The sequence below is a fragment of the Vicugna pacos genome, chromosome 3 (assembly GCF_048564905.1).
Source record: "Vicugna pacos chromosome 3, VicPac4, whole genome shotgun sequence".
NCBI lineage: Eukaryota > Metazoa > Chordata > Mammalia > Artiodactyla > Camelidae > Vicugna > Vicugna pacos.
In genome coordinates this window covers 93,877,982-93,892,180 of record NC_132989.1, presented here as the reverse complement: position 1 = coordinate 93,892,180, position 14,199 = coordinate 93,877,982, and the positions used below count along the sequence as shown (strand labels likewise).

Genomic DNA, 14,199 nt, shown 5'->3' with positions numbered 1-14,199 from the left:
ATAATGAAAGGGGTGAACCTATACTCTTGAAGTGGTCCTTGAAATGTTTTCTCAGACATCTCAGCTGAGACCCAAAGAACAGAAGGGCCTTCATGCGGAGAGCAGAGGTGAGATCCCCGGGGCCAGCAGGCACAGCATGGGCTAAGGCTCAGAGACAGAAATGCGAGTGGTGAGTCGGGGGAACTAAGTCAGCTGTGTGGTTAAAGAGGAGGGTGATGGGGATGAGGCTGGAGGCAGACCACACAGGGCTTTATGGCCCACCATATAGAATCTCATGTAAAGCTCAACGAGAAGCCATTGATGGTGCGAATCCATTCAGGTTTTTGCAAATAACTCTGGATGCTGAATGGAGACTGGCCTGGAGTGGGATATTCGTGGGTCTGGGCAGACCACATAGGAAGTTGAGGTGACTGGGCTGGTGGCTGTGGGAATGCAAGAAAAGGAAAAGAAAAAAGAAGCCTGGATTTGAGGTTTCTTTTGGAGAAAGAAGCAATAGGACTGTGATGGATATGGAGAGAGCCAGGGGAAGAGAAAGTCCATGTGATGGTGTCAGGGAGGACACTTCACACACACACCCGGAGCTTGGGAAGGGCTGGGGACTAAAGCCTCTGGCAATTGCATGGTGCCAAAGGATAGAACAGATTAAGTCAGTCAGAGAACTAAACAGAGAAGGAGCCCTGTGCTGAGTAATTCCAACTGTCACGGGAGCAGAACAGTGTGCTTGACTCAAGGTCCCTGAATCAGTTATACATCCCCAGAGTGGAGAAAGGAACATGGTGGGAATGCATCGGTCAGGGCATGGCCCTGACCGTTTTCTGTTTCCAGAAGCAGAAGAATTAGAAAATAAAAAGCTCCTTGATACATAGGACAGGAAGTGGGGGAGAGTCCCTGAAAGTCACTAAGGAAGTGCAAGCTTCTGCTCCCGCATGAGCACCCCTTACAAGCCCTGGATATAATTTTGTATTTGTAATTTGGTAGTTTTTTTCCTGATCGGGCCCCCAAAAAACATAAGCTCAGGCCTCACAAAATCTGCCCCTGGTGGGGACAATTAATGAACAGAACCTGAAATAAAAAACCCCAATGACTTGATAATTTGGTTCCTGATGGGGGCTTTTCTGTCGTTGTTGTTATTGAAGTATAGTTGGTTTATAAAGTTGTGTTAATTTCTGGTGTACAGCATAGTGATTCAGTTATACATATGTACACATATTCCTTTTCATATTCTTTTTCATTATAGGCTATTACAAGATATTGAATATAGTTCCCTGTGCTATACATTAGGACCTTGTTGTTTATCTATTTTATATATAGTAGTGTGTATCTGCAAACCCTGAACTCCTAATTTACCCCTCCATCCTCTCCTCTTTCGCTCCCGGGTAACCACAAGTTTGTTTTCTGTGTCTGTAAGTCTGTTTCTGTTTTGTAAATAAGTTCATTTGTGTCATTTTTTAGATTCCGCATACAAGTGATAGCATATGGTATTTTTCTTTCTCTTTCTGGCTTACTTCACTTAGTATAGCAATCTCCAGGTCCATTTACATTGCTGCAAATGGCATTATTTTATTCTTTTTTATGGCTGAGTGGTATTCCAATGACTGGTGTGTATATATATATATATATATATATATATATATATATATATATATTCCTAAGGAATCTGCCCGCAACTTCTTTATCCAGTCACCTGTCAGTAGACATTTATGTCTTGGCTATTGTAAATAGTGCTGCTATGAACATTAGGGTGCAGGTATCTTTTCACATTAGTTTCCTCCAGGTATATGCCTAGAGTGGGATTGCTGGACCATATGATGTCTATTTTTAGATTTTTAAGGAATCTCCATACTGTTTTCCATAATAGCTGCACCAAATTACATTCTGATGGGGCCTTTTGATACTACTTCAGTGCTGAGTCAGCTAGAAGTTATGGGCAGATCCCTTAGGAAAAGCTTTCTTGTTCAGAGCTACTCCCTGACCTGTGTGCATGTGCCTCAACCAGAATCATGGTGACAACGCTGTGCAGGAGAAAGGTGAGGCCGAGGTCAAGGTTGGGAAAACAGATTTCAGCAATGGGCAGCACCGTGACTGCCAGAACACCTTGCGGGCAACTGACGAACATACCAACCCTGCCAATCAAGGGAACATCTGGTTCTGCAAACCCAACAAGTTTGAAAAAGAGGAGGAAGAACAAAAAGGACAGGCAGACTGGATACATAATCTGTAGAACCCAGTGCAAAATGGAAATGTGGGTGGGCTTCCTGTCCAAAAGGTACTAAGAATTTCAAATGAATGGCAGCAGAGCATAAATCCAAGAGCAGGGGCTATTGTAAGCAGGGGCCCTATTTGGCTCCAGAGGTCGTGTGTCCATGAAGTCAGTCCTGAGAATGGGGGAAAACTTAGAGATTTGTACACATTTATTGGGCATGGATCGTATTCCAGACACAGGGCAGGACGTTCACAATTTGTTTTATTTTTGTAACAATGCTATGAGCGAAAGCCCACCAACATTCCACAGATGAAAAAGAGTCTCCAAAAGGTTACGTTATTTGCACAACCACACACAGGTAGCCTCTTTGTGCGTGCTGAAGGGGAGGGAGAAAAGACACCAGAAGTCAATGCCCAAGTATTGGTCAGAACCAGGAACACATGGGCTTCTATTATTCCATTCACTTAACAAAGCCAAGATGTCAAAATGGCTTGATTACCATTCTTGTGAAGGACAAGTGAGGCAGCGAACAGGGAACTGAAAACACAATTGTCCTTTACCATTTCCTTGACCTATTTAGCTTTGTACCACTGCAGGGAGGCTGTCATTCCAACAAAAGCAGACACCTTTGGAAGCTTCTGGACTTTTGGTTTTTGTATTTAGCTATTCTGGTTGGCAGAGGGTTAAATGACTACTGCTTTATTTGCAAATTATTTATATTAAAAGTGAAATGTCAAGTTCACACAGGGTGAAATAAAGGACTCTTTATAAACATGCAAACAAACGCAAGTGTCCACTGCCAAAAATATCCAAACAAACCAAACCGGAGACAAGAAATAGCTCCTCAGCTCAAAGGGTACCGCCCTGCCACATGACCTCTTCAATAGATGAAAGGAAATCCTCAAATTCAAGACCAAACTCAATCAAATATTAATTTAACATTGTCTCTTGGTAGATACTAAGTTAAAGGAGATTTGCTACGTGTCCAGCTAACAGGAGCACAGTGGACACCTGCATTACAAAATGAGGCAAAAACAATCCAGTGAGGAACTGGGATTTCTAACATTTTGCCAGCAGTCTTCGGTAGCCTGTACACTCTCCTATCGTCACTCGTGCTTGTCTATTTACACACGCTTATAAAGCATCATTAAGATCCCTTTTATAGAAAAGACTGAAAACATACACTCACGTGGTTATACATGAACTTCAAACATAGGTGTTCTTAGCTTTTACAACATTTTAGCAAGGAGTAACTTTAAAACCTGTGCAGTCCTGAATCCCAGAGATGACACATGTGTGACTTGTAAAGTACATGTGGATCTGACATGACTATCACCAAGGAGACAGGGCCTCACACCAACACAAGGAGCTGGAGCCGAGCCTGGAATATGCCTGGGCCAACTCTGTGGCCCTTGAAACTGGTGAAACGGGTTTGGTATTTACTTTGATCTAAATTGTGAAACTCAGGGCTTCCACTGAGAGGAGAGTTTATAGGATCGCAGTTCTGGTACCTCTTCTGAGAAGAGAGGAAATGGACATTAGCATCTTCCTAAAAGAAAGTAACAGGGAAGCCTACAAATTCGATCGTTCTACGTAAGGAAGCAGCCCCCCATCGGTAGATAAACGGCAGGCATAACGTGTTTGGTGAACTCACAGGTCTGGTCTTCAAAAGGAGTTTAGGTTATTCTTACAGCCTGGTCAGTAACTGAGATATGTTTTGGCCTGCTTTGTGAATAAGACACAACTGAAATCTTGTTCCTAATTCCAGAGGAAGGGGAGACCCTGCATCTCTGAAGCAAATAGCACAACATGTAAACAAAGCCCAGTACTTATTCCAGCAAATCTGGGATCAATTTATTAGCATATTAGCATATACAGCCCCTACCGGAAGGAAATCACTGGAAGAACAATATCTATTGATCTTGCAAAAAAAGAAGCTACAATATTCTTCTCGTATCTGTTTAGTGGCATGTCACTACTCATGTTATGCAGGGGCCCAGTGCTCAGAGCAGGTGGCTTCTGCTGTTGTGATAAAGTGCACAGAGGCCAGAGCCAGGCAGCTGGTTCAAATCTCATCTCCATTAGGCTCTGACTTTGCTAACCTCTCAGCATCAGTTTCCTCATCTGTAAAATGAGGATATTAATAGCATCCTCTGAAGGCACTGCTATTTCCTACATAGTATCTCTGCTCCCTTTCTTCCTTAAAACAGAACCATGATTCTGTTCAGTTTTGTGGTATTTCCAATTAGAACACTCATTTTCCAGACCTTGATAAAGTGGGGGTGGCTGTTCTGATACACGAATGAAGGCAGATGTCATCGAGTGGCGCTGCCCTGATGGAGACAGATTCAACCAATACAGGCTTTGGCTCTTCACATCCCCCTTCTTCCTGCCTGAAATGTACACTGGTACCCAGAGATGGAGCCACCACTGAGAACCGAAGTCACATCTGAAAGGTGAATGAACAAGTAGGATTAAGAAGCCTTGCTCCTTGACCAGCTGCGCATATCCAGGATTGCCTGTCCCCGAGTTCCTTGTGACATGAGAAAAGAAGGAGAAGGAGAAGGAGGAGGAGAAGGAGAAGAAAGAGAAGAAAGAGAAGGAGGAGAAAGTGGAGAAGGAGAAGAAGGGGGGAAGGAGAAAGAAGAAGAAGGAGAAGAAGAAAAGAAGAAGAAGAAGGAGAAGGAGAAGGAGAGGAAGAGGAAGAGGAAGAGGAAGAAGAGGAAGAGGAAGAGGAAGAGGAAGAAGAAGAAGAAGAAGAAGAAGAAGAAGAAGAAGAAGAAGAAGAAGAAGAAGAAGAAGAAGAAGAAGAAGAGGAAGAGGAAGAGGAAGAAGAAGAAGAAGGAGAAGGAGAAGGAGAAGAAGGAGAAGAAGAGGAAGAAGAAGGAGGAGTAGGAGGAGTAGGAGGAGTAGGAGGAGGGGAGGGGGAGGAAGAGAAAGAAGAGGAGGAAGAAGAGGAGGAGGAGGAAAAAGAGGAGGAGGAGGGGGGAGGGGAGGTGGGTGGGAGAGAAGGAAGCCATCGCCTGCTAAGTTAAGTCACATTTAGCCAAATGCAACCCTAACTGATATATTCCTAACAAGATTGGAGAAGAATTTTTAAGAGTGAAGTTCTCACCATGGAGCCAGGAACAAAGACTTTAGAATAGTGATGTACACTGAACTACCTATGGGAAGATAGTATTAGCAGGGTAACACTGGGGCCATCCTCAGCTGTAGAGGAATAATTCCCTGCTAAGGTGGGTATCGTACTCCACCTGAATCAGGTGACTTGCCCTTTTGGCAGCATCATTCCTCCCGTGACCTCAGGGAAGCCTGTGGCGTGCTGCTTCCTCAGCAGGTGCAGAGCTCCTGTCATTTATCCTGCCCCTTATCTGCCTCCAGGAGTGGCGGTACACTCAATGTCATTCCAAGACTGGTGGACCCAGTATGATTTTGAATCTCATTAAAAACTCTTGTCTATTTTCTTTTAATTGCACCTCATAGGGTATGCTAATTAAAACTCTTAGAAGAACCAGATGTGGTACCTGGCACAGGCTCATGGCCCAGGAATTGGTCTAAAAATCTAATTTAATGACTAATGTTTCCCCTCATAATTTCCACACCCCAAGAGTCAAGAAAGGCAGCTTCCTAGGAAAGGAGAGAGCCTTCTAGCACCAGCAGTACCCAAATTGTGATGGTAGCACCTCAAAGACCCCACAAATGTAACGTATGTAATGAACATGGGATGGCCTTGTCCTTCCTGGTCTCCCATCAGTTTCGAGGTGACAAAAGAAGCATTTACAACTTGAATAAAATTTATTTTGTCATTCATATTAGTTTGGTTCACAGTGATTTTATCTCTTTCCAGGTGAAAATCTATTTGTCCACATTTGAGTTTGATCTCCTTTTCTTTTTTTAACTACCTCATTGAGGCATAATTTTATGAGGTATAAGCTTTACTAAGATGGCACACAGTAAACTGCATGGGTTTCAGGTGTACAATTTTGATAAGTTACGACAAATGTAAACACCCATGAAACCATCACCAAAAGTCAAGATAATGGACATATAAGCATCACACTCAAAAGTTTTCTTGTGCCCCTTTGCAACCCTCCCCTCTTGCTCCTTCTCATTGTCTCCTAACTCCCATCACAAGCACCTACTGACCTACTTTCTGTCACTGTCGATTAGTTTGCATTTTCTATGGTTTTAAATAAATGGAATCAAGTAGTACGTACTCATCTTTTGATCTGGGTTTCTGCACTCAGCAAAACTATTTAGAAATTCATTCATATTTTGCCTGTATAAACAATCCATTTTCTTTCATTGCTGAGGAGTATTCCAGTGTATGGATATACCACAGTGTGTTCATCCATTCAACTGCTGATGGGTATTTGAGTTGTTTCTGACTTTCGCCTACTACAGAAAAGCTGCTAGGAACATTGTGTACAAGTCTTTGTATGGACATAGGCTGTCACTTCTCTTGGATAAATACCTTCGTCACTGTTCGTAGGAATGTAAACTGGTCCAGCCACTATGGAAAACAGTATGGAAGTTCCTCAAAAAATAAAAAATAGAACTACCATATGATCCAGCAATTCTACTTTTGGGTATATATCCAAAGAAAATGAAAGCAGGATCTCAAAGAGGTATCTGCACTCCCATGTTCACTGCAGCACTAGTCACACCGGCCAAGATATGGAAACAACCTAAATGTCCACTGATGGATGAATGGATAGAGAAGATAATACACATGCACACACACACATACACACACACACAATGGAATTTATTCAAACATGAGAAAGAAGGAGGTCCTGTCAGTTATGACAACATGGATGGACCTTGAAGGCAGTATGCTAAGTGAAATAAGTCAGACAGAGAAAGATAAACACTGTATGAGATCACTTACACGTGGAATCTGAAAAAGCCGAACTCATGGCTACAGAGAGTAGGCTGGTGGTTACCAGGGGCTGAAAGGTAAGGAAAACAGGGAGATATTGGTCAAAGGTACAAACTTTCAGTTGTAAGATGAATAAGTTCTGGAAATTTAATGAATAACACAGTGATTATAGTTAACAATACTGTATTATATACTTGAAAAGTTGTGATAAGAGTAAATCTTACATGCTCTCACCACAAAAAAAAAAAAAGAATTAGTAATTATGTGTTCGCTAACGCTATGGTGATAAACATTTTGCAACGTACAAGTATATTAATCAACATGTTAAGTGTATCAAATCCACACCATAAACTTACACAATTATATGTCCATTGTATCTCAATAAAGTGAAAAACAATACAATTTTTAAAAATGGAAGAAGAAGAAACTGCCAGTCTGTTTTCCAAAGCGGTTGTACTACTTTGTATGCCCAGGAGCAATGTATGAGGGTTCCAGTTCCCTTTTTTCCTTCGTGCAGATTCATATTTTCACCTGGCATCCTTTTCCTTCTGCCTGAAGGACTTCTGTTAACACTTTTTGTGATGAAGCTCTGTCTGCTGGTGATGTATTCTTTCAACTTTTCTATGTCTGAAAGCCTTTATTTCATCTTTGTTTTAGAAAGACAGTTTTGCTCTTGACAGCTTCAGGATTTTAAGGTATTGTTCCACTGACTTCTTGCTTACATTTTTTTCTAAAGAATTTGCTGCCATCCTTATGTTTGTTGGGGGTGTTTTTTGTTTTTGTTTTTTGTTTTTGTTTTTGTTTTGTTTTGTTTGTTTTTTACTGACTGCTTTTAGGATGTTCTCAGTGTCTCTGGTTTAGAGTAATTTGATTATGATGTGCCTTACTGTGATTTTCCTCATTATTTTTGTGCTGGGAGTTCATTGAGTTTTTTGGATCTGTGAGTTTACAAGTTTTCATTAAATCTGGGCATTTTTTGGCCATCATTTCTACAAATTTTTTTCTGTATGAGTTATTCATTGCTGTGTAACAAATAACTCCAAAATTTTGCAGCTGAAAACAATACACACTTATTATCTACACTTTCCATGGGTCAGGACTCTAGGGATGGCTTAGTTGGATGCCTCTAGCCATGAAGCTCTCATGCAGTTGCAGTCAAGGGACTCCGGCAGATGTCAGAAGATCTGATTCCACGTTCACTCATATGCTTGTTAGCAGTCTAAGTTCCCTGCCAGGTAGGCCTCTCTCCAAGGCTGCCTCATAATATGGCATCTGGCTTCTCCAGAGAAAAGACATCTAAGAGAGTGAGAGAGAGAACTTCCAAGATAGAATCCAGAATCTTCTTGTAATCTAAGTTTGTAATTCATATCCCATCACTTCTGCCATATTTCCTTTATAAGAAGTGAGTCAATAAATTGACCCCACACTCAATAAGTAGGGATTAAAGAAGATCACGAATGTCAGGAGGCAAGGATCACTGGGGGCCATCCTAGAGGCTGCCTACTATTCCCACTTCTCCTTTAGGAATCACAATTACACATTTATTAGGCCACTTGAAGTTGTCACAGCTCAGTGATGCTCTGTTTTGTTTGTTTTTTAATTCACTTTTCTCTCTGTACTTCATTTTGTATCACTTCTCTTGCTCTGTCTTCATGTTTACAAATCTCTTCTTCTAAGATGTCCAATCAGCCATTAATGCAATCTAGTGCATTTTTCATCTTGGACATTGCACTTTTCATCTTTAAAGGTTCAATTTGGGTCTTTATTATATCTTCTATATCTCTACCTAACTTTTCAAACATAGAGAATAGAGTTCTGTTAACAGTTTTCATGTCCTTTGCTGCTAATTCTAACATCTGTGTCAATTCTGGGTCAGTTCTGATTGGCTGCTTTTTCTCCTCATGGATCCCACTTCTTGGTACTTTTTTATTACGTACTACACATTGTGAATTTTACCTGGTTGGATCCTGGAATTTTTGTATTTCTATAAACATTTTTAGCTTGTTTGGTGACAGAGTTAAGCTACTTGAAAAGAGTTTGATCCTTTTGGATATGTTTTTAAGATTTGTTAGGTGGTAAAAGAGCAGTGTTCAGTGTTCAATAATTAAGGCTAATTCCTCCCTAATACTGAGGCAAGACTCATCTGTGCATGTCACTCCGTTTCCCTTAAATCGTGATGATGTTCAGTCTAAAATGTAAGAATAAGTGTTATTTCTGGCCTTATATGGGAGCTGAACATTGTCCCCTCTTACCCTCCTGGGTGGTTCTTCCTCTGGCCTCCAGTAGTTCCTCACGTGCCTGAACTTACCAGCTGAACACTTACTCAAGGGAGCATCCTTGCTGGGGTTTTCTCTCTGTGGGTCTCTCCCTCCTCTCTAGTGTTCTGCTCTGAGAGCTGCAGCTGCCTTGGTCTCCTCCACGTCTCAGCTCTATCACCTCAATGCAGAATGTTCTCTGGATTTCTCTTCCCTGCACCACAGCCTGTAAATTATCTCAAAGCAGTGAGCTGGAATGACTACAGGACTCAGTTTTTTATCCTGTCTCAGACAGATCACTATCCTTTGTTGTCTGATATCCACTATCTTGAACACCATTGCTTCACATACTTTTTAGGGTTTTGGTTGTTTCAAGAGAGAGAGTCATTGTGGTCCCTGTTACTCCATCTTGGTGGAAGCAGAAGTCTGGTCTCCAGGCCAAACAGGTCTAGTGGACATCAGCAACCTTGCTGAAGCAGCATGTAAATGTTTAGTCTCTCCTTTCTTTCTTTTTTCTTCCTTTCTTCCTTTCTTTCTTTCTTCCTTCCTTCCTTCTTTCCTTCCTCCCTTCCTTTCTTTAAAATATATTTTTATTGAAGTATAGTCAGTTTACAATGTTGTGTCAATCACTGGTGTACAGCACAATACTTCAGTCATATAGGAACATACATATATTTGTTTTCATATTCTTTTTCACCATAAGTTACTACAAGATATTGAATATAGTTCCCTGTGCTATACAGTATGAACTTGTTGTTTATCGGATTCTGTGAGAATCCTCCTGCATCTCCAAAATGAGAGATGCTCTGCCAGAGCCCAGCAAGAGCCCTGCGTGACCCAACGGGTCCATAGGTGCAACTCTTGGTGCACCTGTGGGAGAGAGAGATCCGTGGGTCTCTCCACTCTGCTATCTTGGCCCAACCCCCTACCCTCTCCTTTATAGTGGATAGGGATCAAGGAGAAACCCTGGTGTGTATGGAGACAGGTCAGGGGAGAAGGAAAGGAAGGATAATTTACTTCTTCTCCGCGTTTAGAAGCTGCTTTTCACAACCCCATCCACATATTATTTCTCTAAAACCCATCTCATGCTGTCATGGGTTTTTGTCATAGGCTGTCCATCCACGGTTTTAAGGCCCACAGATGTTCAGATCTTTTGCTGACAACCTGGCACCAAGTTAAGGCCAGTCTCCGGCTACAAGTATCTTAGAAGATAATCTTCCTTGGTTCATGTCTGTGAGGTTAAATTAAGAAGCTGATTCATCTCTAGCAGTTAACACTGAACCATTTGGTGCTGTCCACCAATGGCCAATAATATGTCAGCAGCGTCTCCGTATAAATTCTATCTGCTGCCTGTGAAAAGAATACCGATTAGCTTGACTGTACAAGAATCTAATTAGCATTCCCTCTTCTCATCTAATTTTTTAAATGTAATTTCGTTAATGTGAATTTTAATAGTGATTTATGGTAACAGCATCCCTTTACCTTCTCATGTAACGAAGTAACTTCTTTTTGAGGTCAAAGTCCCGCCAGAGCTGCCTTGCGCATAATTCTCATTCTTTTCCATTTCCTGTTACAATATTTTTGTAATATTTTTTAATCTTCCACTTTTAATCATACTTAACTGCACCCCATTCTCAGGCTGCTTAGTGCACTCAGTGTCAGACTTCAGAAAGCACATGTTTCCTGGAAAGGCTGTTCTTCATTAGCCAGGGAGAACAGGAAATGTTCATGTCAATGCTCTGAGAACCATTGTCTCCTATGGCCAGAGGAAGTGGGTTCACACCAAGTTATGTAACCCAGAGGGTTCAACGAATGCTTTAGCCAGGGCAGGGGGACAGTATCGGCCGAAAAGCAGCGTGGCCACTTCTGAAGGGGGGAAAAGAGCCTTGATAAGCACATCTGATTAAATATTTTTTCTGCTCTGGAATTTGTTATGAACCTGACATTTGTCTTAGTAATACACTGCTTTCCACAATCTGCATAGATAAGCACCAAATAATTACCAGAAAAATAATGCTGCAGTGTGGGAAGTGGCACCATCCCAATCCGAAGGAGCCAACATGCATTCCCAAGCCTTTACTGGAGAATTGCTACAGCAGGGAGGAGAAACAGATGTGACAGCCTTGAAGCGAGAGAAGCTTCTTGGAGCTCCAGGAATTTGAGGCAGTCAAGATTGTTGTGGTTAAGAGCACGAGTTCTAGGGCATGACTCTCTGGGTTTAAACCTCAGTCCTGCTACTTCCTTGCTGTGCGAACCTGGGAAATTTACTTAAAATCTCTGTGTCTCAATTTTGCCTTCTGTAAGATGGGGATATAATAGTATCTACCTCATAGAATTGCTGTCCTGTGACAACTCAATTAAAATAAGTTAATATATGGAAGCAGACCAGTATCTGACATACACCAGTGTTAGCTGCTATTTTTCTTTTTCTTATTGAGATATATTTGACGTATCACATTGTGCAAATTTAAAGCAGACAATGTATTGACTTGATACATTCATATATTGTATAGGCATACCTCAGAGATAGTTTTGATTTGGTTCCAGACCATGGCAATAAAGCAAATATCTCAATAAAGTGGGACACTAGAATTTCTTTGGTTTCTCAGTGCATATAAAAGTTATGTCTATGAAGTATGCTATAGCATTATGTCTAAACACAATGTATACACCTTAATTTAAAAATACTTTGTTGCTAAAAATGCTAAAAAAAAATCTCAGCCTTCAACAAGCTATAATCATCTTGCTAGTCAAGGGTCTTGCCTTGATGTTGGTGGCTGACTGATTGGGGTGGTTGTTGCTAAAGTTTGTGGCGGCTGTGGCAACTTCTTAAAAGAAGACAACAATGAAGTTTGCCACATTGATTGACAAGTCCTTTCACAATTCTCCACAGCATGCCATGCTGTTTGACAGCATCTTACCCACAGTAGAGCTTCTTTCAAAACTGGAGTCAATCTTCTCAAACCCCGTTGCTGCTTTACTGACTAAGGTTGCATAATATTCTAAATCCTTTGTTGTCATTTCAACAACCTTCACAGCGTTTTCACCAGGAGTGGATTCCATTTCAAGAAACCACCTTCTTTGTTCGTCCGTAAGAAGCAGCTCCTTATCCATTGATATTTTATCATGAGGTTGCAGCAATTCAGTCACATCTTCAGGCTCCACTCCTAATTCTAGTTTCTTGCTATTTCTACTGTATCTGCAGTGACTTCCTCCTCTGAAGTCCTGAACCCCTCAAAGTCACCCATGAGGGTTGGAATCAACTTTTTCCAAACTCCTATGAATGTTCATATTTTGTCTTCTTCCCATGAATCATGAGTGTCCTCAGTGGCATCTGGAATGGCAACTCCTTTGCAGAAGGTTTTCAGTTGATGTTGCCCAGATCCATCAGAGGAATCACAACCTGTGGCAGCTGTAGCCTTATGAACGGTATTTCTTACATTAAACCCGGAAATCTAAATTACTCCTTGGTCTGTGGGATGCAGAGTGGATGCTGTGTTAGCAGCACGAAAACAGCACAGATCTCGTTGTCCATCTCCACCAGAGCTCTCAGTGACCAGGTGCCCTGTCCATGAGCAGTAATATTTTGAGAGGAATCTTCTTCTCTGAGCAGTAAGTCTCAACAGTGGGCTTAAAATATTCAGTAAACCATGTTGTCAACAGATGTGCTGTCATTCAGGCTTCATTGCTCTATCTACAGACCACAGGCAGAACAGATTCAGCATAAATCTTAAGGGCTCTAGGATTTCTGGAATGGTAGGTAAGTGAGCATTGGCTTCAATGTCAAGTCACCAGCTGCATTAACCCCTAGCAAGGGGGTCAGCCTGTCCTTTGAAGTTTCGAAGCCAGGCATTGACTTCTCCTCTCTAGCTATGAAAGTCCTAGAGGACACCTTCTTCCAATAAAAGGCTGTTTTGGCTACATTGAAAATCTGTTGTGTAGCGTAGTCACCTGCAGTAATGAGCTCAGCTAGATCTTCTGGAAACCTTGCTGCAGTGTGTACATCAGCACTTGCTGCTTCCCCTCACACTGTTATACTATGGAGACGGCTTCTTTCCTTCAGCTTCAAGAACCAATCTCTGCCAGCTTCAAGCTTTTCCTCTGCAGCTTCCTCACCTCCCTCAGCCTTCAAAGAATTGAAGAGAGTCAGGTTTAGGCTTTTGCTTAAGGGGATGTTGTGGCTGTTTGGTCTTCTATCCAGACCACTCAAACTTCCTCCACATCAGTAATAAGGCTATTTTGGTTTCTTATCATTCATGTATTCACTGGAGCAGCACATTTAATTTTCTTCAAGAACTTTTCCTTTGCATCCACAGCTTGGCCAGCTGTTTGGCACAAGAGGCCAAGCTTTTGGCTTATCTCGGCTTTTGACATGCCTTCCTCATTAAGCTTAATCATTTTTTCGCTTTTGATTTAATTCTTCCTTTCACTTGAACACTTGGAGGCCACTGTAGAGTTAGTAATTGGCCTAATTTCAATACCATTGTATCTCAGGGAATAGGGAGGCCTGAGGAGAGTGAGAGAGATGGGGGAACGGCTGGTCTGGGGAGCAGTCAGAACACACACGACATTTATGGATAAAGTTTGCTGTCTCATATGGGCACAGTTGTGGTGCCTACCAAGAATTGCAATAGTAACATCAAAGATCACTGATCACAGGCCACCATAATTAATATAATAATAAAGAAAAAGTGTGAAATATTATGAGAATTACTGAAATGTGACATGAAGTAAGCTGGTGCTGTCTGGAGAATGGCGCTGATAGACTTGCTTGGTGCAGGGTTGCCACAAGCCTTAAATTTGAAAGAAAAAAAAAAAGCAAAAAACCAGTATCTGTGTGCAATAAAATGAGCAGAATA

General features: G+C 41.6%; 1 protein-coding gene across 3 annotated transcripts in view; it reads right to left on the bottom strand.

The window, feature by feature from the left end:
- The window catches only part of LOC116279926 (uncharacterized), a 223,657-nt gene that overhangs the window by 24,775 nt on the left and 184,683 nt on the right, over window positions 1-14,199 (bottom strand). For 2 of the 3 annotated variants that reach the window (XR_012071511.1, XM_072958757.1), the window contains exon 5: window positions 7,095-7,155. The exons of the other annotated variant lie outside the window; for it this stretch is intronic. Coding sequence is in view for 1 of the 2 variants with exons in the window: in XM_072958757.1 (XP_072814858.1) it covers window positions 7,095-7,155 (61 nt within the window). In the remaining variant the exon portion in view is untranslated. The remainder of the gene's footprint in view (window positions 1-7,094; window positions 7,156-14,199) is intronic. 3 annotated transcript variants of the gene reach the window in all.